The sequence below is a fragment of the Corvus kubaryi genome, unplaced genomic scaffold, assembly GCF_017639235.1.
Source record: "Corvus kubaryi isolate FWS band 111438036 unplaced genomic scaffold, C.kubaryi_AGA036_p1.0 134, whole genome shotgun sequence".
NCBI lineage: Eukaryota > Metazoa > Chordata > Aves > Passeriformes > Corvidae > Corvus > Corvus kubaryi.
The window spans coordinates 2,176,738-2,200,854 of record NW_024580668.1 but is presented as its reverse complement, the minus strand read 5'-3'; the positions used below and the strand labels follow the sequence as shown (position 1 = coordinate 2,200,854).

General features: G+C 44.4%; 1 protein-coding gene across 6 annotated transcripts in view; it reads left to right on the top strand.

The window, feature by feature from the left end:
• BCAS1 (brain enriched myelin associated protein 1) overlaps positions 1 to 23,417 on the top strand; it is a 35,978-nt gene extending 12,561 nt beyond the window's left edge. For 2 of the 6 annotated variants that reach the window (XM_042045130.1, XM_042045154.1), the window contains 9 exons: positions 807 to 959; positions 1,465 to 1,509; positions 3,685 to 3,825; positions 6,678 to 6,713; positions 6,979 to 7,179; positions 11,591 to 11,758; positions 14,141 to 14,206; positions 17,465 to 17,716; positions 22,497 to 23,417. In XM_042045130.1, coding sequence (XP_041901064.1) covers positions 807 to 959; positions 1,465 to 1,509; positions 3,685 to 3,825; positions 6,678 to 6,713; positions 6,979 to 7,179; positions 11,591 to 11,758; positions 14,141 to 14,206; positions 17,465 to 17,716; positions 22,497 to 22,571 — 1,137 coding nt within the window. In that variant the 3' untranslated portion in view covers positions 22,572 to 23,417. The remainder of the gene's footprint in view (positions 1 to 806; positions 960 to 1,464; positions 1,510 to 3,684; positions 3,826 to 6,677; positions 6,714 to 6,978; positions 7,180 to 11,590; positions 11,759 to 14,140; positions 14,207 to 17,464; positions 17,717 to 22,496) is intronic. The other 4 variants (XM_042045163.1, XM_042045138.1, XM_042045146.1 and 1 more) reach the window with 4 other exon arrangements.
• Positions 23,418 to 24,117: the final 700 nt, after the last annotated feature.

Here is a 24,117-nt window from a genome sequence, read left to right as displayed (position 1 = left end):
CTAATTTTTCCCACTAAAAAAAGCACTGAACTATAATGGACTGGTTTGGAAAAAGCCCTTTGATGTCACTTAGACACTCTTTGATGTCACTCTCACTTGTGCTGAGTTTTCCTGCGCAGGCTCAAGGCCAAGGTGGCCGGAGTGGCAGGTAAGTCCAGTGTGAGAGGTGCCAAAGTCTCCAAAACTGGTTCAATAAATTGGTTTTTTAGAACCAGACCCTTGTACAGGTGTCTAAACTGAAAACAAGTACCTTAAAATTACATACTTGTGAGTGCCTGATCACTGGAAAACTCCCTTTGGGCTCTGGGAACTGCAATTCCATGAAGAGAAGAGGCAGCTCCATCTGGCTAAGGGGAACTACTTTGAGTTGTTGCCTTTTTCCTTCTTTTAATGTGTGCCATGTTTGTGTTTGATAGATAAAAATTATTCCTGGCATGGCAAAACAGAGAATCAGAAGCAATCTTTGTATGGTGCCCTCAGACACGGAACTGTCAGAGGCCAAAATCTCAGCATTTGCTCCCATTTTTCACAAGTTCAGCCATGAAAAGAGAAGAGTGGAGTTTGGGACTCACCCTGTGTTTGTTGTAGCTGAGAACAATGTTCCCCCAAGCAGCAGCAAGTGCTGAATCTCTGAGGAAAGAGGGAAAGGAGAGGCACAAATGCTGGATTGTTCTGGACCCGTGGGCTGGACAGGAATGGTTGGAATTGCTGTTGTGACTCTGAGCAACTCACAAAAGTCACTTTTGCATTCCACTGGAAATCAGGCAAGCTGGCACCGAGCAATCTCTGCCCCCTTTTTTTTTTAGGAGATAGATGAGTGCACCCAAAAGGACCTTGGGCAGGACTCTGCAGGTGAACAGGGCCTGGCTGCTGCAGCACCTGGAAGGGCACAGGTAGAGCAGGACAGTCCCCAGGCAGCTGCAGGACAGGGCTCAGTCATGAGCTTCCTCAAAACACTGGTAAGTTCTGCCTCTCCTTTCCATCTCTTTTATGTTTAAATTGCTTCCAAAAATCCCCTGTGGGATTGAATAAATTGTATAAATAATGTAAAAATGTGTAAATAAATGTAAAATGTTCTCTGTCCTGGGCACTGGAGGAATGAGGTGAGAGGCTGTGGAACAGTGAAATGATCAAGTGAGTGCCCCCTGCTCTGCAAACTTCCACTTCTGCACACTCACAGATCTTTAACTGTCTCAAAGATCTTCTGCTTCATATTCATTTTGTGCCACCTCTAAAAGTTCATTTTTATTAATTGATTATAAGCTTGAATAGTAAATATTCGATCCAGGCATTTTTCACTTTAGCCACTTTACGCTTTTCTCAAGAAATATTTGCGTTATAAATTTTCCCACTTGAGGAAAGCAATATTTGTCTTTTCCTTTTGTGTAAATAAAAGCTGCTGATTTCAAACTTATCTTTTGAAAGGCTGAGTTGAGTGACTGTTTTTCCTCAAATTCTTTTAAGGTCTCCCCAAGCAAAGCTGAAGCCAAAAGTGATTCTGAAGACAAGGTAGGCAATTCTTTTTACACTGCTCATTAGATGTTTTTCACACAGGGATTTCCTCTCCATTTTGTTGTTTTTCCCCAACTGATGTCACCATTTGAAGTAATTTAAAGTATTTTTCCCCTGGATAAAGTGGAAAGGAAGATGAGAATAAACTGCAATTCTTGATAGCATCTGTTGCAATCAAAATCCGTTGTGTTTTCTGCAAGCTTGGTGATGATTGGTGACACTTTTGGTTACTGCTCTGACTTGTCCTGACCTAAAACTTCAGATCACTGCAGTGAAAACTTTGAGTCCACAAAAAAACTCTGTTTGCTCACAGTTTTCCCTGTGCCATGAAAACAATTATGAAACCAAGAATAAACCCCTAAAAATGGAAGTGTTTTTTCCATGCAGATGTTAGCCCAAATCACATCATTTTTGGGTTTTCTCCTATATTTTTTATTCTTTTGTCCTATTCAATGGTTAGTCTTTTCAGCAAGCTTGGTGAGGACATGGGGGATTTTTGCTCAATAATTCTGAATAACTCTGAAAATCATCCACCAGGGTGAAGGTCTTCCAAGCTATGCAGAAAATGCAGTTATTAAAGTGCCCTGGCTCAGTGAGACCTGCAGCTCTTCCCAGAGCTGGTGAACAAGCTGGTTTTATGGAAACAAGCCGGTTTTATGGAAACAATCCCATTTCCATCCCTGACTCTGTCCCCTGCCCCTGTGCCAGGTGACTGCTGCTGTGCTGTAATTTGGACACAAATATTCTGGGTGGGTTTGGCTGTCACACCTGGCAGGGTAAACAAATCCAGGTGACTTGCAGGACGTGCAAACTCCTTCCAGGAGATTAAGTGGGAGTTCTCTTTACCTGGGAATTCCTTTATCTTCACAGTCTTCCTGATATGGTATTTGCACTTTATTAAAGGGGAAATATGTTTAAGAGGTTAATTTACCAGCTTCCAGGTAGAAAAGGTGCAGATTTTTCGGTTGATAGGAAGTAACGGTCATTTTTTTCCCCCAAAAACCAGCTTGTGTGTTAAAGGTAAAGCTTTGCTAAGTGAAGTTTTGCCGAGTGCCGTGGGGCTCTTGGGTGGCTGCTGTGCCTTCAAATCATAGACCCATGGAATATCCTGGAGCTGGAAGGGATCCCAAGGATGATCCAACCCCTGGCCCTGCACAGACCCCCCAACAATCCCACCCTGGGCATCCCTGGGAGCCGTGTCCAAGCGCTCCTGGAGCTCTGGCAGGTTTGGAGCAGTGAACAATCCCTGGGGAGCCTGGGCAGTGGCCCAGCACCCTCGGGGGGGAAGAACCTTCTCTTTTTGTAGGATCAGGCTCTTATCAGCGCTGGCTCTGGCTCTAATCAGCTGCTGGCCCAGGTGTGCTCCCGCAGGCGGGCGCGCCCTTGGTTACTGTCCCTTTGTCCTGTCCACACCGGGTGATGAGCCCTCCTCGGGCAGTTCCTACAAACCAAGAGGGTGTTTGGACAAGATCTGCCCCAAATCCCCAACCTGACCCCGCTGTGGCAGACCCTCAGCTGGTCCCGTGTCACTCTGCATTCAGGAATTATGGGAATTTTGCAGGGAAAAGGGTCAATTTTGCTGTGACAAGTAGTAAGGAATAATCTTACATCCTCCTTTGTGCCAGGTAACCAAAGGCATCTTACTGCTTTAAATCCTGAGACCATGAACAGTTAATTAATTTCATGGACATTAATGCAAACTTGAAATATTTTAGGCGGTGTATAGCATGAATATTCACACTGCCCTTTTCCTAAATAATGCATTATATGAAACATTTTAAAGTCCCTATTAGGCTGCAATAAAAAGACTGAAGGTTCCTCCAAAGATTTATATATTTGCCTATTTTAAAATTATAAATCCTAAATTGCTTCTTCATGAATTACAAATACAGAAGTTTGTGGTATTTAGGTTTCAGTTTAGTGGAGATTTTAGAGGGAAAGTTGTGGTTTAATTTGGAATCAGGTGGATTGCCTTGGCTTTTATTTTGCTGCTCATGAGAAAGAAACTCTGAGGAGAGCTGAGTAACCACCCAGGAAAAATAAAACATGATTTGTCCAGGGCTAAGAGGGAGTATTTCCCTTTAATCCCACGTGTGTGAGCAAGGGAGTAATGTCTTTGATGAAGCAAATATCTGCAATAAACCCTCACCTCCCCCTGCTGTTGTGCACAAGGGCTCCAAGGCGGAGAAGGGCCATGGGGGGCAGCCTGCCCCGAAGGCAGCGGCAGAATCCCCCTCCAAAGGAGCCAAGAAAAAGAAGGCAGAGAGCCCCAAGCTGGGGCACAGCACCTTTAGCAAACTCTTTAGGCACAAGGTCGGTATGAAGCTCCAGGAGGAGCAGAACCCTGAGAAACCACAGAGGGCTCCTGGCAGAGACAGAGAGAGAGGAGTTCTCTCCCAACATCTGGCCAGATGTGCAGAGCTCTGGCAATCCCTGTGGGAGCATTTCTGTGCCGGGGGGGGATGGAAACCATCCTCACCTGCAGAGTTCCTCTCGTTGGGCCCTCTGTGAGCTCGGGGTTCTGGAGCAATTGCTGTGACAATTCCTGCCTGGTTACTAACACGGACTAAACCCCCCGGCCACTAAAACGAAACCAAATCAGAGCTGCTGATGAACGATGAATTTTGCAGAGGTGAACAGAGCCTGCAACTGTCAGAGAGCTGCACTTCAGGTTTTATGTCATTAATGTGCACCATCCCTTGGTTAAAATTGGCATTTGGAGGCATCTGATACGGCACAGAGGAGGTTGGAACATGGAATTTCCTGCAGAAGTAGGGGTTTCTCACTGAGAGCTAGAAAAGGAATTGGTTATAATCTTAGTTTAGTTTGGAGGGGAAAAAAGATCAGGTTTTGATGGATAGTTTAAAGTGCTTAAAATGCCCAGTCAAGCAAATGGCTGTTTCAGAGGATGTGAGCTTTTATATCAAAACCCAAAAATCACTGAAAACTTTTGGTCTCAAGCTCTATATTTGGGGATTTCTGCACTCTCTGAAGATAACCCATGGCAGGGATGCAGAGAACTGCAGCTTTTTAGCCCAGAGAATGTAGAAGCAGAGACCCTTTCAGCGGGGGAGGAATGTAATTAATATTTAATGCTCCCTCCAGACACCCACGTGGAATTTCTGGTGAGTAGGGGGCTTTACAATCACGAGCACAAGCCATGCTTTAATAAATTTTAAAACCAAAAATGTTCTTTCCACTGTCTCATTTTGAGAAAAAAAAAAAGTAATCTGCATATTACTGATATGCAGATTATATAATATTCCAAATGGAATAAAGTGTGCAGTTCTTGCCAAAAGCTTAAATTTGAGATCTCAGCTTCATTTTCTAATAAAATTAAAATATGAATTACCTGTTCATAATGAGTTAGGGCTTCCTGGTAAAAGCCAAACCTGGATGGCATTTTTTAACACTCAATTCCAACAATTAATCTTGCAATAAGTTGTAGTGAGAAAATTTCCTGGAACATTTAATGAAAATTTAAAGAGCTTTTTGTCTGGAATGACAGCAGTTATCTTGAAGGAATGCAAGAGCAGTAAATTTTTACCCCAGCAAAATCTTTCTTATAAAATATCACCTTTAAAATAGCTTTTTCTTGTTTCTACGTTTATTTTCACAGTTTTCTTTCCACATACAAAATACAGAAGCAGGAACTGAGATATCATTTATGACCTATTAGGAATCCAGGAGATGGATTTAAATGGTGCCAACAGTTTGCTTGTGAGGCTGGTTAAAAGTGGGAATTCAGCTCAGAGCAGGGATGTGACAGGCAGGCCCTGGAGTTACCACTTCTAGTAAAAAACCATGAAAAATATCGTTTATACGTTTAAGTTTGCAATGCTTTCCACGATGTGTGAACTGGACGAATAGATAACCAATTCCTTTATTTGAAATGAACATTTTAACGTATATATTTATGTTTAAACACTTCACTGTCTCCTCTGACAGTGCTTTCTCTGCAAATTGTTCAAAATATGCTTCTCTACCCCAGTCCAGTTTAGATTGGCTGTGAGTTAACAGAAACACCGTTTCTCAGGCTCCTGTGGTACAAAATACTAACTTTAAAGCAGCTTTTGATGCTCTTCCCATCCATATGTATTTGCCTTGCGTTACATCCTAATTTTGTGTGACTGTGTGGATTGATGGAATTTTTCCTCAGAAGAGAAGGGTTAATCCCTCACTTCCAGCACTAACTCTGAAGCCGGCCCGTGGCATTCTCACACTTGTTCTCACCTCCTCTTCTGGATGTTGTTTGTCAGAGCTGAACACAAAAAAAAAGTTCTTGGCTCCTGCAAAATAACTCGCCTGCAAAATCCCTCCCCTGTTCTGCCAGGAGCTGTGGCAGGCTGCTGGAACCTGGCTCAGGCTGTGGCTGGATGGTTTTTTGTACAGCTCAGGTAATTCTTCTTCGGTGTGAACTCTGCTGGGTGAGGGGTAAGAGGTGCTGGAGTATATCCCTGGCCAAGGAGGAGTTTAACTGGATCCTCCTGGGTTTGTGTGTTTTGCTGGAATCAGGAGCCCCATCGCTGAGAATGATGTTTTTACAGAAGGGAATCCCACCTCGTGCCCAGAAATATGAGAGGATGGGTTAAACCAACCTCCAGCACCTGCAGAGCTGCAGCTCCTGCCTTGAGTTACAAAGCCAGTGCTGTCCCGTGCCTTGGTTCCCAGGTTTTCGTGTGCTGCCTGTGCTCTGTATCCCAGAAATCACAGCCTCCTGCTGGAAGGTGACGGGAGCACATCCCTGATGATGGTGTGGGATTCCCATGGAAAACACCCAGCTTTGGTGTGTCTGAGAGCACTGGAAGCTGCACACACAGAAAAATCTGTTAAAGCTTTAAAATTCTCTGAAATTATTTACCTGAGCTGAATTGGAGTATATGGAATACGGGAATGCATGTACAAATAGACATATTTTTAAAGAACAATTGAGGACTGCAAGCACAAAGAATGCAGCACCAGGCTGGTGCAGGTACAGGATGGCACCTGGCATTCCCTCCAGCAGCCTCCCCTCTTCCAGGGATCAGTTTCCATGGCTGCAGGAGCCAGGACTTGATTTCACTAGAAATCAAATAATTGGTGGCACAGACAATTCCTGGCCTGTGTAACTGCAAGTGCTGCCGTTGCCTCAGACAGACCCATCTTTGTGTTTTGTTTCCCTCCAGGCTGCGAAAGAAACCCCACAGACAACCAACACCAAAGTGAGTAGGAGAGTTTGAATTATCTGTAAGGCAGGAAAAGGGGAATTCTTGCTGGCATGTTCAGCCTCTGAGTGTTTTAATTTCTTTATCTGTGTTCTGGGGGGGATGAGCTTGCTGTGTCTTTTGCTTCCCTGTTCAAAGTGTCCCTGCACCTGGAAGGGCAGGGATGCAGCTGAGCGGGGAGAGGTGGTGCTCACCTGCACCAGGTGATGCCTGAACGTGCTGGATTTGCTCTTCACGATATCCATGTCCTTCTTTTTCCCAGAGCCCTGAGCAGCCTGCTGTTACCTGTGTAAAACCAGACAGGAATGTCCCTCCCTCCCAAGAGCCGCCGGCAAAGCAGAACCCCAAAGCACCGGAGGCCGCGGCCCCTCCGCAGGGAGTGACCAGCGAAGCCCCCCGGGAGGGGACCAAGGACAAGGGCTCGGCCACTCCTCTGCCCCTGAGCAAGCTCTTCTGGAAAAAGGTACTGGATCTGGGAGCTGGGCAGCTCCAGGCAGGGATTGGAGCTGATTCCAAGCTCAGCTCAGCAAAGCAGCCAAACCCACCATGGGCAGTGGCTCCCACGTGCTAAACGTGAGGGGCACAAATTTTATCTGTGGAAATTTTTTTGATTTTATGGCATCAGGAATGTTGTTCTCTCTCAATTCAATGCTTCTGTTAAATACCCCCCAGAGATCGCAGCATTCTCTACCAAAATTTATCACTAACAGAGATAAAGCTCTAAAACCCTGTTTTGTTTCTTTGCTTTAGATGTCTGAAGAGCTGGGATTGGCTGGGTCTATTCCTACTCAACAGGAAAAGTTCTGTGGCAGTGCAGATCAGGCTTTAAGTTTGGGGTCTCAGATGCTTGGGAAGACACATTATTCCTCAGGTTAAATAATGATTTTAACTTAATTTAGGACTAACTCTCAAAACACAGTTCCTGTTTCCAGATCCTTATGGTTTATAAGCTGAAGTTTATTCATTTCATTTCATAGAAGGGCTGTGTTAAACTTTACTGAGTCACTGTATGTTGAATAACTGCTTTTCTGGACTTCTGCTCAAGCTCAAACCCAGAAATTTGCTGCTTCCAAACACCCAGGTGCCCCTGAGTGGCTGCTGGTCCTTCTTTAGCTGTGTTTTCCTACTGGAGATAGAGTCTGGATATTTTATTTATGTTAAAAAAATGAAGGTGTTTAGATATTTACAGAGTAAACATTCTCAAAAATAATCAAGGCTTGAAGCATTTGACACTCAGGACTTAATTTCCAGGGGATCTGAGTAAATCAGGTGCTTGGAATGAGAGGAAAGTTGGGAAGAAGAGGGAGAGGGAGGTTTTTTCTGTAGTTGTTATTGCTACAGAAACCTCCTCCTCTGGTAGTCTGGCTTATTGGAAAACAGAGCGGGGAAGCAGGATGTGTGCTGAACATCAGGAAGAAATAAGGGAAAGAAGAGGCCTGCTGGCAGGCTCTGGTGTGTCATTTTGGTGTAAAACAGAGCAATAAATCTGGTCTGAATTCAGTAATTTCATAATGGAGTAACGAGGTCTTTTAACAAAAAGAGAAAATGTGGAGGAAGGGAAAATTTTCTTGCAGAAAATTAGTGAGAATCACTCCTGTGGGGGAGAAATCAGTGGTGATGGTTGGTTTAAAATATTCATCTCATAGGCTTTTGGTAAAATTTCAAAATCTGATTTTGAAATACCGACCCAAATTAATTATATTTTCACTACTGTGTAATGTAGGCTCTGTCCACACCAGCTCCCCAAATCTCATATTTCAGCTAAAATAGGGTTTGATACCTGCTCTGAGCACCTTTAGCCCTGTAAAAATCTTCAGTTCTGGGATCTCAAACACCTCCAGGTATAAACCTTGCACCAAAATTGCCTTTCACTCATGTTGGTTGATAATGCTGGGTTTAATTTCTCCTACATCACCCTCAGCTCTTTGTGTCAGGGGATAGAAAGTTTTGTAGGGAATTCTCTACCACTCCAAGCAGATTTTGTTGCTGCCAAAAATATTAAGGGCTGGTTAAAGCATTTACACAAATGCACTGAATTACAGTAGTCTGTGAAATCTGAACTTTGTCAAACGATCTCCTTTCTGTTCAGTTAGAACTTCTTGGGTCTGGGATCATGCTGAGACCAAATGTTTTTGCAACTTTTCTGGATGGAATTTCTGCAGTAGAGAACTGAATTTGGTCCTAAGAAATTTTTTTTTAAAAGATCCTCTGCCTGTTTGAGCATTGAATCCTTTACCTGTAAAAGGCTGATGTTGCTTTGGTGAGTTTTCTTGGAAGAGAATGATATTATATTTCCTTTGGTGAAAGACCCTGGTGACCCAGTCAGCTTGAAACTAAATAAAATGAGGAGAGATGTACAAAACCCAAAATGACAACAGGTTGGCCTCAAACACAGCTTGGTTTGAAGATTATGTGGGGGTTTCCTGCAGTGAATTTATCTTTTTCTGGCACATTTAACAGACTGTCCTTTCCTAGGACAGAGAATCCAAGCTCCAAGAGGTGGAGAATTCAGAGTCAGGAGTAGTTTTGCTTTTGAAGTAACAAACAGCAACCAGAACACTCAATAGATCCAGGAGAAGCTCCAGCTTCTCTTTCCAGGCAGTCTCTTAAATATCCATCTTCTGATGAGCTTTCACTTCAAAGTGCAGCTAATGAAGTGCCTGTCAACACGTGGCAGTTAATGCTGCTGCTCTGACTGCAGATGAATAAATATGGAAAGGGAAAATGAAAAATTCCTTATTCAGCTTCTCAGCTGGGAGCCACTTTGTATTTGCCCCATTTCCTGATCAGTCTTCACAAGAATTTTCAGAACTGTTACTCAAATATTTGCTGTGCCTGCATTTTTCTTCTTTTTTCAGGAGGAATACTAATAGGGAATTACAGTGGGCAATTTCCAATATTTGTGTTGGAAACCTGCTTTCAAGGGCTCGTAGATATCTGATCAGGGCAGAGAAACATGATGCTCCACATTTATCTGATCAAAGCAGGCCAGGCTGGGTGGAAGGTGATCAAGGCAGCATTATTTAGACTGCTCTGGGAACTGTCTTTAAAAGCAGATGAGTTTTCTTAAAGAACTTGAATTTTAAGCAACTCTGGCCATGCAATTGCAGGAAAATCGTGCTCTTTTTACTGATGTGCAAACAGCAAATTGGTTAATTGCTGGGTGAAGCAAAAATGCGGAATCACAGAAGGGTTTGGGTTGGAGGGACCTTGAATCCCACCCAGTGCCACCCCTGCCATGGCAGGGACACCTCCCACTGTCCCAGGCTGCTCCAAGCCCCAATGTCCAGCCTGGCCTTGGGCACTGCCAGGGATCCAGGGGCAGCCCCAGCTGCTCTGGGCACCCTGTGCCAGGGCCTGCCCACCCTCCCTTCCCTCCTTCCTCACAGGGAGGGCTTTCCTCTGCATATCCAACCCAAATTTCCCTTCTTTCAGTGTGAAGCCATTCCCTTCTCCTGGAGAAGAATTTCCTGAAGAAATGTGCAAAAAATCCCCTATGCCTTAAACAACTCAGTGTCTGAATGGCTGACTAACTCTTATTTAACTGGACAGGGATTTTGGAAGTTGGCATTAGTTCCCAGGGTGCCTTTGTTGGTTGTGCCACCAATTCCAGTGCAGAGCCAGAGCTGCAGAGACAAAACTCCTTCGGGATGCAGCAACGTGATCCCAACCTGTCCCCTCGGAGTGATGAGCTCCCAGGAGCTGAGCTCTGCTTTACTGAGCTGCTGTTTCCACTCCTGCACTGAATCCTTTCCTTCCAGCAAATAGATGGGGAATTGATGATATGGATGTGTGAATAGGCAGAGATCCACAGTAAAATTATTGTAGATTGATTATCTCAAATCGGGTCATAAATATAAATTAAATCTACAATTCCACGGGGAAGTGGGATGTGCTGCAGCCATCTCAGGCAGCAGGGGATAAGGAATATTTATTCCCTCATCATTCTTCTCCCTGCTGCCCCACCCCCAAAATGTTGTTTCTTCAACAAAAGGGGAGTCAGGAACAAAGCAAAATCTCTCCTGCTGTTGTAGGAGTCCATGGTGAGCCCCCTTCCTGAACGTGGGGTTCCCTGCAATTTCAAAATATGACAGAACTAAAAGGTAGAATATTGAGTAAATGTATTGGATGGCTTCCATATGAAGAACGACAGAAATTGGGATTTTATTTGCTCAGAAAGGGAGATGACAACAGAAAAACTGCTGTAAAGTAAAAGGGGAACAGGAAATGTCATTGTTCAAAATAAAAGTTGCAGAGTCCAAATAAAAGAATGTGATGACAAACAAGAATAAATCAGTGACAGACAAGGGGGAATGCCTTCAAACTGATACAGAGGAGGTTTAGATGGGATATTGGGAGGGAATTGTTCCCTGTGAGGGTGGGGAGGCCCTGGCACAGGGTGCCCAGAGCAGCTGGGGCTGCCCCTGGATCCCTGGAAGGGTCCAAGGTCAGGTTTTAGCAATTAATTGTACCCATGGTATGTTTTAATTAATCTTAATTCTTCTTTTGTGTGCAAATTCCTGGGTATGATCTTTCTCATATTTACCGGTTTTACTTTAGTGTCATCTTCTCAGGACATGCATTGCTGTACGTAATGTCATTTAAGTTCTTTTAAAATCATAGTCAAAGCTAAAGTCTTGTGTTTGGGAACCGGCAACTCAAGAAAGGTTATTCCTTTAATGTATATTAACTGGTGAGATTTTAACCCTTATTTACTTTTTTTCAATGGGGATTAATCAAATTCCTGAAGCAACATGAGGAGACCAATGAAGCTGAGGATGCTTTTGTGCTCCGTTTGATTGTAAAATTAAAAAAAAACCAACTCCTCACAGATTGAGGCTGAATGTGTTTTCCACTCTCTTTCCCAACCCCAGAACTCCTCGGAAGAAGCAGAGGCTGTCAGCAATGAGAAGGCAGAGGTGGCTCTCGAGGCTGCGGCTCCCGACAGGGACGAGAGCAAGAGCGCAGAAGCCGCCGAGGTGAAACCGCGAGGGGCGGAGAGCAAAACCCCCAAGGCAAACCTGAGGAAGTTTTTTAAGCTGGTAAGAGCAGCTTTTCCCTTCGGGAGCTCAGAGAGAAGCGATCGCTGCCGGGCTGGGGGGCGAGGCTTGGAAAACACTTTGCCTTTGTCTGGGAGGGCTCAGGGACGAGCGATGCTCCGGGATGCGCGGCTGGAGCTGCTCCCCGCATCCCTCCGCGCATTCCCCGTCCTGCATCTCCCTCTCGCGGCTCCTCCCGGAACGTCCCGAGGGCTCCGGTGGCCCTTCCCCCGCCGAGGTGGCCCAGGGAGCTCCAGGGGTGGCCACACCGAGGATGCTCCGCTGCTCAAACGGTGGATGCTCCTGGAGGATCCCATCTCCAAACCCATCTCCAAACCCGCCTCCGAATCCGTGTCCCGCTGGCCACGGCGCTGTCAGACCTCCCTGTGCTGTGACCTGTCCTGTGCTGCCTTCAGCGAGTTGTATTCTTAGCGGGACAACTTTTTTTGGCAGTTGATGTAGGTCAGGTAAACTGGCACGAGAAAGGAAAGGGGGCAGTCACTGCTGCAAAGGTCCATCAGATGAGAAAAAGGCATAAAGTATAATCTAATCCTGCTTCCCAGAGGAAGATCATTCCCAAATCATCTGCAGTCTCTGTGCTGCCCTACTTCCCCACATAATCAAACTCGTGGGCAATAAATAGCATCTAGAATCGAGAATAACAAATTTTATTTTGTTGCAACTATTCATGAAAATGCAGCAAGGTATTGGCTGTCCCCACCCTCCTCCATTGAAAAACATCCCAATCCACCCTGATTGCTGCAGAAAACTTTTTGGGAAGCCTTGGCCAGCAGCTATCCCAAGTGACCAGAGGCAAGGAAAAGAGGTCAGCAGTGCTCTGGAGAGAAATCCTTGGGATTGTTTTGTACTCGTCTCACTGGCAGCAAGAGGGAGCTTTGTCTAGACCTCAAGGTCTTTTCTCTGTTATTTTTAACCAAAAAAAAAAAAAAAAAAAGAGAGAAAAAAAGAGGTGGATTAGAGAGGCTGGCTGAAGCAGGGTATTTTTTCCTGGTTTGGAGTGTTTATAGGGGAAAAGGTAACACTGATTGCTGTTAGAGCAGAAACTCTTTTTTCTGAAGGCATTTGAGGACTTGCTGAAACAGAAATGCAAAGTAGATCTTATCACAATGCATCTTCAGGCACTCTGGACTGGGTTTCTCTCCAGCACAGACCACACTGTGCTTCCTCCCCTCCACCTCTGCAGCCTCCTGCACAGATAAAGCGCCATGAGCACAAACCTGCACCAGGCTCAGCAGCGGCACCTTCCAGAGACAGAATTTCCCCACAAAAGCCATTAATTGTCCTGGGATTGTTTAATTTTCTCTCCTGCTGCTGCCATGTATTGATTTGCTGTGGTTTGATAGGCAAATCAGGGTCTGAGTAGCACTGACACCCTTTGTGGGATCGGGGTGATGCTGTTGTGCTTTGAGTTACAAATGTACGAGCTGCAGCAAACCACAATTCCGCCTGAGCTATCTTTAGAACAAAAGTCACATCCTTTCATTGTTTTCATTGAACTTCTGCAATGAAAAATGACATTTAAATTTGGGCACTCTGAAATCCTGGAGTTTATTTTACGCTTTGCTGCTGAGCTCTGTGGCTTCTGTGGTGCCCAGGAGAACACACTGAACATTCCAACACATTTTTAATTACAAACGCTCATTCGTGTTGTCTCTTTTGTAGCACTGATTGTAACTTAAGCTTAACCTAATTCTCACAAAGCTTGTACTATTTACTCACTTTGGTCAAACAGGTGTTTCTCATTTTTAAATCTAGGTGGAAACAGGGGATTTTACCTTAAAAAGATATTTCAGAGTCAAGGTTTGCTCTGCGTGACCTTCCAGTGCTGCAGCCTCAGGCTCTGCTTGGATTGTCCAGGCTGGGAAGAGTAGGAACCAAGGAGGATCATTATTTAGAGGTTTAAGGACTGCAGGAATAAACTGGAACGCAAAAATCAGGATTAAATAGATGCTGAGGACAAAATATAAAAACATCCCTCTAAAGATGAGTGGGCTTTATATTCCCATCATATGAGCTTAGTAGGGTGGATAAATAGAGAAGTCCCACTAGGTCTTGTAGGACAGATTTGGCTCTGAAGAGCAAGGAAAAGCTCTTTCCTGGAAAACTCCAGTGGCAGAGCTGACAGCAGGTTCTTGTTTAGTGGCTGAAGTGATCCCTGCTCAGGCCTTAGTGGGAAACCTGACTGGCAAGAGACAATCCCACAGAAAAGAAGCAGCGAAATCCACCCTGGAGATGGGGATGTTTCCAAAGTGGAGTTGCTAGAATGCCTGGTTTTGTTGTAAAGAGTGGCTTAAACTCAAACCTTGATTCCTGTGAGCTTTCATCCAGACTGAATGCCTCAAACAGGACCCTTTGTTATTTCAGTCAGTCAAGGGTGGTGGAGGCACACCCAGCTCAGAAGAGGCAGATGGCCCCAGCCCCAGCCCCCATGTAAGTGGACTTTTTATTTTTGGCCTGGACTTTTTCATCCTCTGGTGATGGGTTCTTGCCACCTCTTTCCACTCAGCTCTGCCTCTTGAAATGTAAAAGTCCCTGAGAGAAAAGTGCTACCCTCACTGAGCTTCATATATTTACTCCTCACTTATCTGCTTCTTTTATCTATTTGTAATATTAAACAAGATTTTAAAGAGTCAACATCATGTTCCTTTTCTTAAAATAATTAGTGGATTTATGTTCAGTCTTCTTCCCTCTCTTGCTGCTATTTGACTTTCTGTGAGTGCCTCAGCTCAGGCAGTGGAACTAAATACACACAGAATTATTTTGACTTTGTTGATTTACTTGCCTTCTGAGGAAAGAATAATTTAGGTGGAAGCTCTACAAAAGAGAAATGAAAGTGAGAATGAAAACTGTTCGCTGCAATGTAACGAAAGCCATCAAAATATTTGTTTCTTGTTCTGTTTTTTTTTTCTTCCATGTTCATAAAAGGTGAACCCAACCTTTGGGTGTGATATTTACATTCTATACTTCAAGGCTTTAAAAAGGCTTCAGAAAAATCATATTTTGATTAGAAGTACAAATGCTGTTAATTTGAGAGTCAAACCCTCATCTGCTGCAAGTCAAGATATGCAGAAGAATTGCATTCAGTACTGAGAGATAAAACAAGGTTCTGGGTATAGACTGTTTCCTTTAAGAGAAAAACCGAAGTTGCATTCAAAACTGACATTTCAGAATTTCCTTTTTTTTACTAACTGTAAAATTATTTCTCTCTCTTCCTATTTTCACAATGTCTGATGACACTGAGGTTAATTTTTATGAATTATGTCTCTAAAAGCATCCTAAATATAGAAGGTCTTGTCTTGTGACATTGAATCCTTCTTTTATACAGGAGTTTTGTGAAGTGGTCTGGGTAAGACACCAAAAGTTACAGTCCTGGATCTATTTTATTATTTTAATGAGCAGCCAATTTGCTTCCATTTTTGTAAATCAGTTTATTGTTCCTCCTCCTTCTCTCCCTTGCCCTGGTGTAAATTCGAACAGTTTTATTACACAGAGGAGCCCAAGGAAAACTGGATCTGCTGCTGACTTCTTCCTTTTTAGGGGATTTCTTTGAAAGGATTTCCTTAAACTATGCCATAGTGTCTCTGGAATGCTGTGATTCTTCTCCCCTTTCCATCCCTGCCACTCTGTACCCTCCAGAAATTTCAGCACCACTCCAAAACCCGCAGAAATTCTGGGCTTAGAGTCAGCCTTGGATCAAGGTCTCCTGTAAGATAACGGGGGAAATACTGCCCATCTTTTCTGTTTTCATTTCAGTGTCCCTGCTAATGTTGAGGGAGGCAGAGCAATCTGCCAGGAGCAGCTCCCCTTTGGAATAAGGAGCATTAACATCTTTCATTATTCATAGGCCCACTTCGCATTTCCTGAGCTGCTCCCATCAGTATCAAATATGCCAATTTCCTGCCTTTCAAGGTTAATATGAAACACCTCAAAGAGATTATCTGATGGGGCGGCTTTTTGCCTGGAAAATGTATTATGAATATTTTTTTAAAGTGTTTTGTCTGCCTGACATCAAAGGCCCAGCCTGCTCTCAGCAATGGGGACCACTCTGCCTTGGCTGCAGCGCTGTCTCAGGCACGTGTGGGGAGCAAGGCTCTCATTTGACACCCACAGAGCAAAGCCACAGATTTCACAGAATGTTTCTGAGGGTTCCAGCCTCTTCTGGCCCCTTTGAACTCAGCTGTCTCTGGGCTCAGTGCTGGGCTCAGCCCCAGAGCTGCTTTTGGGGCACTGTGGTTGTTGCTGAGGCGCAGGTGAACGTTTGCAACTGCACCAAAGAATCATTTCAAAGGTGAGCTGAGGCAAATTAGAGTGAGAAGGGTCTTGGGAACCAACTTCTGGGGCAGCAGCTCAGGGCTCCCAGAGTTCAACTGAGCCAGAGACAACATTAAACTTGCTCTGTGCTCATCCTTGTGCTGGGAGAGCTCCTGCATCCCTTGGGCACTCCAAAGCAGGTGTAATTTCCCAGGTGAGGTGACCAGGACACAGGTGGGCTGTGTGTGGTGTCTGTGCAGCCCCAGACCACGCCTCTGCTCTCCTGTGACCCTACTGAATCTGCTTTAATGAGCTATGAATCTACTGATCCCCTCCATCTCCACATGCTCTCCTGCATTCTGTCTCTCTAGAGTTTCTACTTTCAGGGTTTTCTCTGAAATCACGATATCTAAAAATGTTTTTGCTTTGAATGAAAGCTAAGCCTGTTGTGTAAGCACATAACCCCAGGCCTTTAGAAGAACACCAAATATTTCAAGACTAATGGTAAAATTCCCAAAGCTGGAAAAACACACATTATTTTAATGCACAAGCACTAAGCTTGGGCCATGTCCTGAGGACAGATGTGAGATTTCCAGCTTTTCAACATGGCAATCTTGTGCTTTTTTAATGATGGTAATAAATAAAGCCATATGGGGGGTTTTTTGCATAAGAAAAAATAAAGTCCCATTTGCAAACAGATTTCCTGGCAAAAACATCCTCATTTACTACTTTCCAAACAGTGACAATTTCATTGTCTGATCCTTTGTTTGCCAGATATGACTTTTTCTTCTGTGAACTTCAAATGTATCCTGAACTTCTCCAGGTTCCAGGATCTTCCCTTTTACTCTAGATAGATGCTTTGTGATTGTGGGTTTTTTGGCAGATTTTCTGTCTCTTCTTTTGCACTTGTACATGACATTTTCTACCATCTTCTGGCCTTCCATAGCCAAACCCTGTGTTGCTCATTTTTGGATGGGGTGTTGCAGTTTCACAGGGAATTTGTTTTTATCCTTTGCTTTATGGGGTCTTTTGATTTTTTTCCTCTCTCAAATCTTTTCCTTGCACTTTTTGGGTTCTTTCCCTGCTTGGGGTGCAAACCCTGGGGGTGTTTCAGTGGGCAGTGACTCTCTGTGCATGCTCCCTGCTTCCTCAAGCTGCTTCAGCACACACATAAATGAAGTTGTTCCACGCAGGGATGGTTTGATCTTGCAGTCTTTGCTCATGTAATTCCATCAGCTCCCTGGGAGTCCTTCCCTGAGCCAACACTGCAGGAGTTCATCCCAACCTCTGTAAATGAAAACCTGCTGGACAGCAGGATTGCTCCCTGCCAGGTGGCCTTTCATTTTTAAAAACTTTTTTTTCTAACATATTCGTGGATCTCCTTCCAAACTCTTTCTATTCCCCACTAAAAATAACCCCTGTTTGAAACCACTGCAGACTTTAAACGCCACAGAGAGGCCTCTTGCCCCATCTGAGAGCGACCCTGGGGGCCAAAGGAGCAAAGAGGGCTCCAAAGACAAGAAGTCCACGGTGGAGCTGGGCAAGCAGAAGGGCAGGGAGCAGCCGGAGCCTCGGGAGCAGCCGGCAGCCGACTCCGACTCCATCCAGAACGGCGGAGACGCCGCCAAGGAGCCCTCCTACAAGAAGACAGAGAAGAGGCAGTCCCTTGGAGGGTTTTTTAAAGGCCTTGTACGTTAATTTATCTTCCTTTTTTAGCCATTTTCCAGCTGATTTAAGCGCTCAGCCTGCAGGCTCTGGTCAGGGGGGACTTGTGCAGCAACTTCACCAGCAGGACTTGGGCCAAAGAACAGCGAGATTTTGGGAAAGGCAGGAAAATTCAGGCCTCGGGGTGCTGATTCAGGCAGGGATGGTTTGCCCAGGGAGAGCTGTGATTGTTCCCACAGCCCTGGGTTTGGGGCCCTGGCTATGGGGATGACTCAATGTCCCCCGTAGTGCTGAGCCACCTACGAATTACAGGGTGTTAATTAAGGAAAAGTAGAGGTGGGGTTGGTTTGGCAGAGGAGCCTGCCTGCCCCCATGGGGGTGCAGCTGGGACATCCCTGCAGAACCAAATCCCTGCAGAACCAAATCCCTGCGAGGTAAGAATCAAGAGAAGGCACTGGGTGCATGGGAAGCAACACGGGCCACAAGATAAGCACCTCATGTTAGCCAACAGTTATAGACTAAAGCACACCAAAAGTACACATGGCATTTTTAATTCTTGCTTTTTGCTAGATCTTAGGTTAAACTTGTCAGGCCCCCTTCACTGAAACCTGAAATGTAGAGATGAAAGAATTCAGCACACAAAAAATCTGAATTTCCGTAAGGTTTGGCGCTGCTGATCCAACGGTGGTTTGGGGATTCCACAGCGCGTTAAAGAGATGGAAATTTATTTTTTCCACTTGTTCATGTTCAGGGGCCTAAATCATTTGTAAGGATGCTCCTTTTCCCTCACTCTGCCACAGCAGCAATGAATCCACTGTGGGGTCATTTTTAGCACCTTTTGGAAACCTCGTGTGAAAACCAAGCTCCATCACAGCTTTCAAGACACGAAGAAATGTGAGCGTTATCTGTGGTGATTCCTGGTGAATCTGGCGACCCTGAGAAACTCACAGAGCTTTTTTTTCCTTCCTCATTTCTAAGGTTATTGGGATAGAAACAGAGCTGGGCAACCCTTCAAGTAGAGAAGTCAAACAATAGAGATTGAAATGGTGACAGAGTTAAAAATCTGTAGGACACTGGGCTGTAAAGCTGCCGTGCAGAGCAGGGTGACTCACAGGCAGATGTTTTTCCACATCCTAAGACGTGTTTGATTTGCATAGATCTCACAGAATTACTGTGGATCCTACAGAGGGAGATTTGCATCACCAAAGTAATGACATATTCCAAGGGGAATTAGGAAAAAAGATAAAAATAACTTTCTGCAGGATAAATTAGCACCAGCTCAGCCATGACCCTGTAGTTCTGGGGTAAAATCCTGGTTCACTGTGAATCAGTGGGATTTTCTGGGGTTTCAATAGAGCAAGGAAGTGCTGGAGCTCACCTGAACTACTTTAATTGGCTTCCACTTACCTTGGCTCTCAGTGAAGCCACAAGGAGAAATCTTTTTACTTGTCACAATGTGAAAAAGTCAGGATATCGTTTTACAGAGCTCTGTGAGCTGACTGAAGTCATCAAACCCATCCTCATGTGCATTTTTCTCTTTTTTGCCCCTTTTGCCTCCAAATTCTGTGTGAGTTTCCATTGTGCCCAGCCCTGGTGCACGTGTGGAATGTGATATTTACGGACATAACAGAGATTTGTTTCTCTGGGCTGGAGATTTCTCTAAATGAAACACTGAGAGCCTTCCCTTGGCACAATTCTCACTGTGTGAGAAAGAGTTTTTCTGCTGACAGTGACACTTCCTGTTGTGTGGTGTCATCGATGTATCCAAAATTCCTCCGTGGAGTTTAACAAAAGACACAAATTTAGAATTCTTCCAGAAAGGGAGATCTGAAGCAGTGCCAGCTCGTGAGGAAACACCTTCAAAATTCATGAAAGACAGCAAGAGGAAAGGTGTCTCAGATTGAAAGGGCAAGAAGAAGCTTTTAGATCAAGGGAGGAGATTGTGAGAGGTGAAAAGACCATTTGAGAAATAAAACACAGAATGAATGTAGAGGAAGTAGAGAGGTTCTGTAAGATTTTTTTTTGCTTGCCTCAGTGTGGCTGTACAGCCCCTTATCTTCTGCTGCAATTACAGAGGCCAAGAGTGCTCCTGCAGCTTCCTTCTCCATTAACAGAAGATGGCTCTTAAAAAAAAGAAGGTTTTGACAAGAGTAAAGCTGATTTGGTCCGTTTATTGTCCTTTTAAAGTGGCAGCACACCACACAACAATGAGGTCTGTGTATGGGAAATCCCTCATGGAAAATTATTACCTCTCTTTGAATATCCCCAAGATTACCAAGAGCTATGAAACTCCTTCTGCAGTGCTAAAAAATAATCTGCTCATCTCCTAGGTGATCAGCTGGAGCCCCAGGAAGGTGTAATCATTAATCTAAAAGTATCAGATCACACACACCAACCAATGCCAGCACTGCCATTTCAAGATAACAGCTCGATTGTCTGGGAACAGCTCAGCAGAAAAATTCAGCTTTTTGTGGATAAAATAGGAGCAGGAGATATTTAAGAGGGGATCCAGCAGCTCACCCAGCCTGTGCTCACTGAACAACTCCTGTTCTGTATTTTACCACCACCCTCTCCTGGATCCCGACTCCCCTGGGAAAGGGCACAGAGCAAGAGGATGTCACAGTGCAGGAATGCAGATGAGAACACTGCAGCTCCAGCCTCTGCTCCCAGTTGGGCTAAAAATGCTGGAATTTTGGCTACAACTGGAGCCACTTATGTGAGCAAACAGCATCACTGCCCGACTGCAGGGTTTGAGCAGAGATAAAGTCCAGTGGTTGTTCCTATGGTAAAAGAGATTAATTTATAAGCTGTAGCAAATGTATTTAGGGAGTCTTTGAAAGATTAGATTAGAAAGAAAGAGGGGGAAAAAAGATGAAAAACATTGTTTCCTGAGCTGGAATAACTCACAGTCCCGTTGTCAGGAGCTGCGAGTGCTCAGCATGTGAGAAGCATTCAGATTTATTCTGATCAGAGTATGTGCTGCACTGACCCAGGCTGTTCCTGAGCAAAACCTGGGGAAAAAAATACTCCAGTCCCAGGATTTTGCTGTGTGTGCACTTTAAAATGCTCTGCCCAAACCAGCATGTTCCAGCCTCGCTGTCACAAAGCCGTGAGCTGGTGGTACCTGAGCTCCCGAATCCCAGGGCAGAGCTGGCATTTGTCCCTTCAAAAGGCAGAACAAAGTTCTTTCTTTCACACACCGGGCTCGGAAATTCCAGTTCAGCAAGAATCATGAGCCGGTCTCCCTCAGAGCTTCCTGCTGTAATCAGCAACCACCTTGAGCATGGGTGCAGCAGGAGACTGCAGTGAGCAAACAGCGCGACACCTCTGCGAAACGAGTGCTAACAGAGGCAGAATGGGGATTATCTCCAAGGAGCCTCCCCTCCTGTCTCCTCCCTCCACCCGTGTATAGGAAGAAAGGGAAAATGGATCACCTTATTTCCTAGATCAGTTTAGAGGTGACTTCATCATGCTCTGACAGGGGCTGTAGCTGACAGAGCCCATTACTCCTGTGATGTGGGAAATCTTTACCTGATGTGTAGGTTTTTAGGCTTTCTGGAAACATTTGGAATGGGTAGCTCGCTTAGTTTTGTTTGATGGATAAATGATGGATTTGCTGCTACCTGTAAATGGCCAAACCTTTTTATTCTGCTCTAGAGCATCCTCCAAACTCAACATCAGGGGAAGCAGAAGCAAAGCCACTGCAGCCAGCTGAGCTGCACAAGGTTGCAGTCAGTTTAAGATGGGATTTTTCAGTCCATTGTGATTTTTGGCTGCTCTTTTTCATACTTAGATCCTCCAAGGTGAAACATTAAAAGAAGATCAGTGAGGTGGAGCCTAATCAGTATAAAAAACCCCGCTGTTTTTACTTCCCTGAAGGGGATGACAAAGTGGAGACCTTTCACTCTCCATGTCTGACACAGAATCATCCTGAAGCGGTGGCTCAGGTTTCCAGGAAAGGACAATTCACAGATGATTCTGCCCAGTTCCTATCCTCGGGAGAGCACACAGAGTCACCTTTAGCTTTGTCTGCTGCATTTTCTGCTTAGCATGGCAAGATTTAGGCTATGAAGAGCACTGACAGCCCGCTGTGATAACAGTGACCTCAAACAGTGTTTGTGGGTCCGTTTTGCTGAAGTTTTCGCAGCTTCAAGGCCAGCAAAATTAAGTCAAGCACCTTAAACCAGAGCCAAGTTTTTGTCAGTTAGTGAAAAACGTAGCTGGTATAGCTAGAGCTATACATTTCCTTCATCTAAACTGGATTAGTGTCTTGGATGGGTTCCAAACCCAGAATTATATTTGCAGTGTAAAAGAAGCTTTATCACTCAAACATTGTCGAATACCTGTCATGCATAAAAGTATTTAATGTTCCTTTAACCTAGAGCAGAGCAGGGCTGGCTGTAGTACACCATTAATCATGCTTCAAGGACTCTGAGCAGAGTTGCACTGAAGCATTTAGGGTGGGGAAATTTTAGAGAAAGTTATGCCAAAACTACAACACTACAGGCACACAGCAGCCTGGCTCTGGTATGTGAGCCCAGTTCCTGAAAACAATTGTTTCCATGCCAATTGAGAAAATTATATTAAAATGACCCCCTCATTTAGGCAGAGTCACAGGCAGAGGTTCTCATGATATAGGTGGTGCTCGTATATTCGTGCCTATTAAACAAAGAGCAAATTAAGAGAAGCGGGGAGATTAAATCAGTGTAAAATCTCTGGTAGCAAAAGTCTAGGACACAATTCCAGATTTGACCTTTCTGAAATACTTGGAAATGTTTCTGAAGGTGTCTCTCTTGTTCCACAGGGTTCCAAAAGGATGTCGGACGCAGAAGTGCAGACAGATCCCGTGTCCATCCTCCCCGCTGGGAAATCCAAGTAGTGCCCGCCTGTGGCTGCTGAAGGGAGGCTCAGCAGCTCTCTGGGAGCTCCTGGCAGTGGAATTGACTCCTTTTCCTTCCCAAGGCTGTCAGCAAATGCCCAAGGATAAAGCAAACACTGGGGTATCATTGCAGGTGTATCGTTGGCAGGGTTTGTTCCTTACCTGTTGGAAAGCAGCTCTAAAGTTCCCCAAGAAATGTGTTTAGAGAAATGTGGATGGTTTGAAGTGCGTAGAGGGGAGAGTAAGTCAGGTAGGAGGGTGGCAGAGAATGAAATAAATGGCAGAAAAACAGAGCACGTGACAAAGGAGGGGAGCGAGGCACGAGCAGCAAATCCTCCACTTTAGAGAGCTTGAAAGCAGCCAGGAAAAGCACCAATCCCTTGGATAAATGTTATGCTTCAATGTAAAAACAGCCGAGCCACTTCTAGTGGGGTTTCAACAGAGCTGAAATTAGAGCTGAACCCTTCAGTCTGATAGAATCAGTGGTGAAAAAGTCCTACTTCCTATTGGTTATTAATGTAAATTAAAACGCTAAAATGCAAAGGCTTGACGTGATTGAGGCAGCTCCTCTCTTGGCCGGGTGAAGTGGGATAACAAATTAAAAGCGATTTAAGGTTCTAATAGGACACAAGAGGGCACCCACGTCCCCTAACGCCGGGCTGTGCCTGCCAGCCTGGAATTAATGTTCCTTAGATCATAGGAAACTTAGTTGTTTATCCTGATACTTGTTTATATCCATACTTGTAATTAATCCTGATAAAAACCAAAATCGAAGCTGCCCAGGCAGCTCTCTGCTTCACAAAACTCCTGTAATAACTGTAGTTAATAAATTTTACAGAAAATTAAGATTTCTGTTTGTTCAATCCTAGCCTGTACAGGGAGCCATGGGCCTGACATTTTAATCCACACTGATCTTAATGATACAATACTGTATATTTTGACATCCTTATCTTTAAATAAACTAATACTTATCCTTTGAAAAAAAAAATCAGTTGCTGCCTCAATTTTCAAACAAAGTTTGTTATTTACATCCCTGTGGTCTGGTGATTAATGTGACTTTAAGGCATAAATCAACACATACAAACCCTGCCTGTGGAGGGAATAGCTGATATTCTCTCTTTATTTCAGTGATGATTATATCTGGAAACCAAGGGAGAATTCTGTAAATTCTGCAGAATTATGTTTTTAACTAGTCAGGGAGGACGGAACTGAAAAGCCCCTGCAGCTAAGTGGGATTTCTGCTCTGGGTTCTGCAAACCTGCAGGTTTGGGGTGCACAACCAAAACTTGCTGCTGGTTCTGTGCACAGAGAGCACAGACCAAAGGTTCTTTAGTTAGAGCGGCACTTTCTGCTCCCCTCCCTGGCACTTTCATGCCTTATAAAGAGATATCACTCCATGGTGACTGCTCACAGGTTTTCAACCTGATTCACAACCCCTCCTTGTCCATCTGGGCAGGATCAGTGACTCCTGTGCATATTACTGGATTACAGGATATTGATATATTATATTATATTATATTATATTATATTATATTATATTATATTA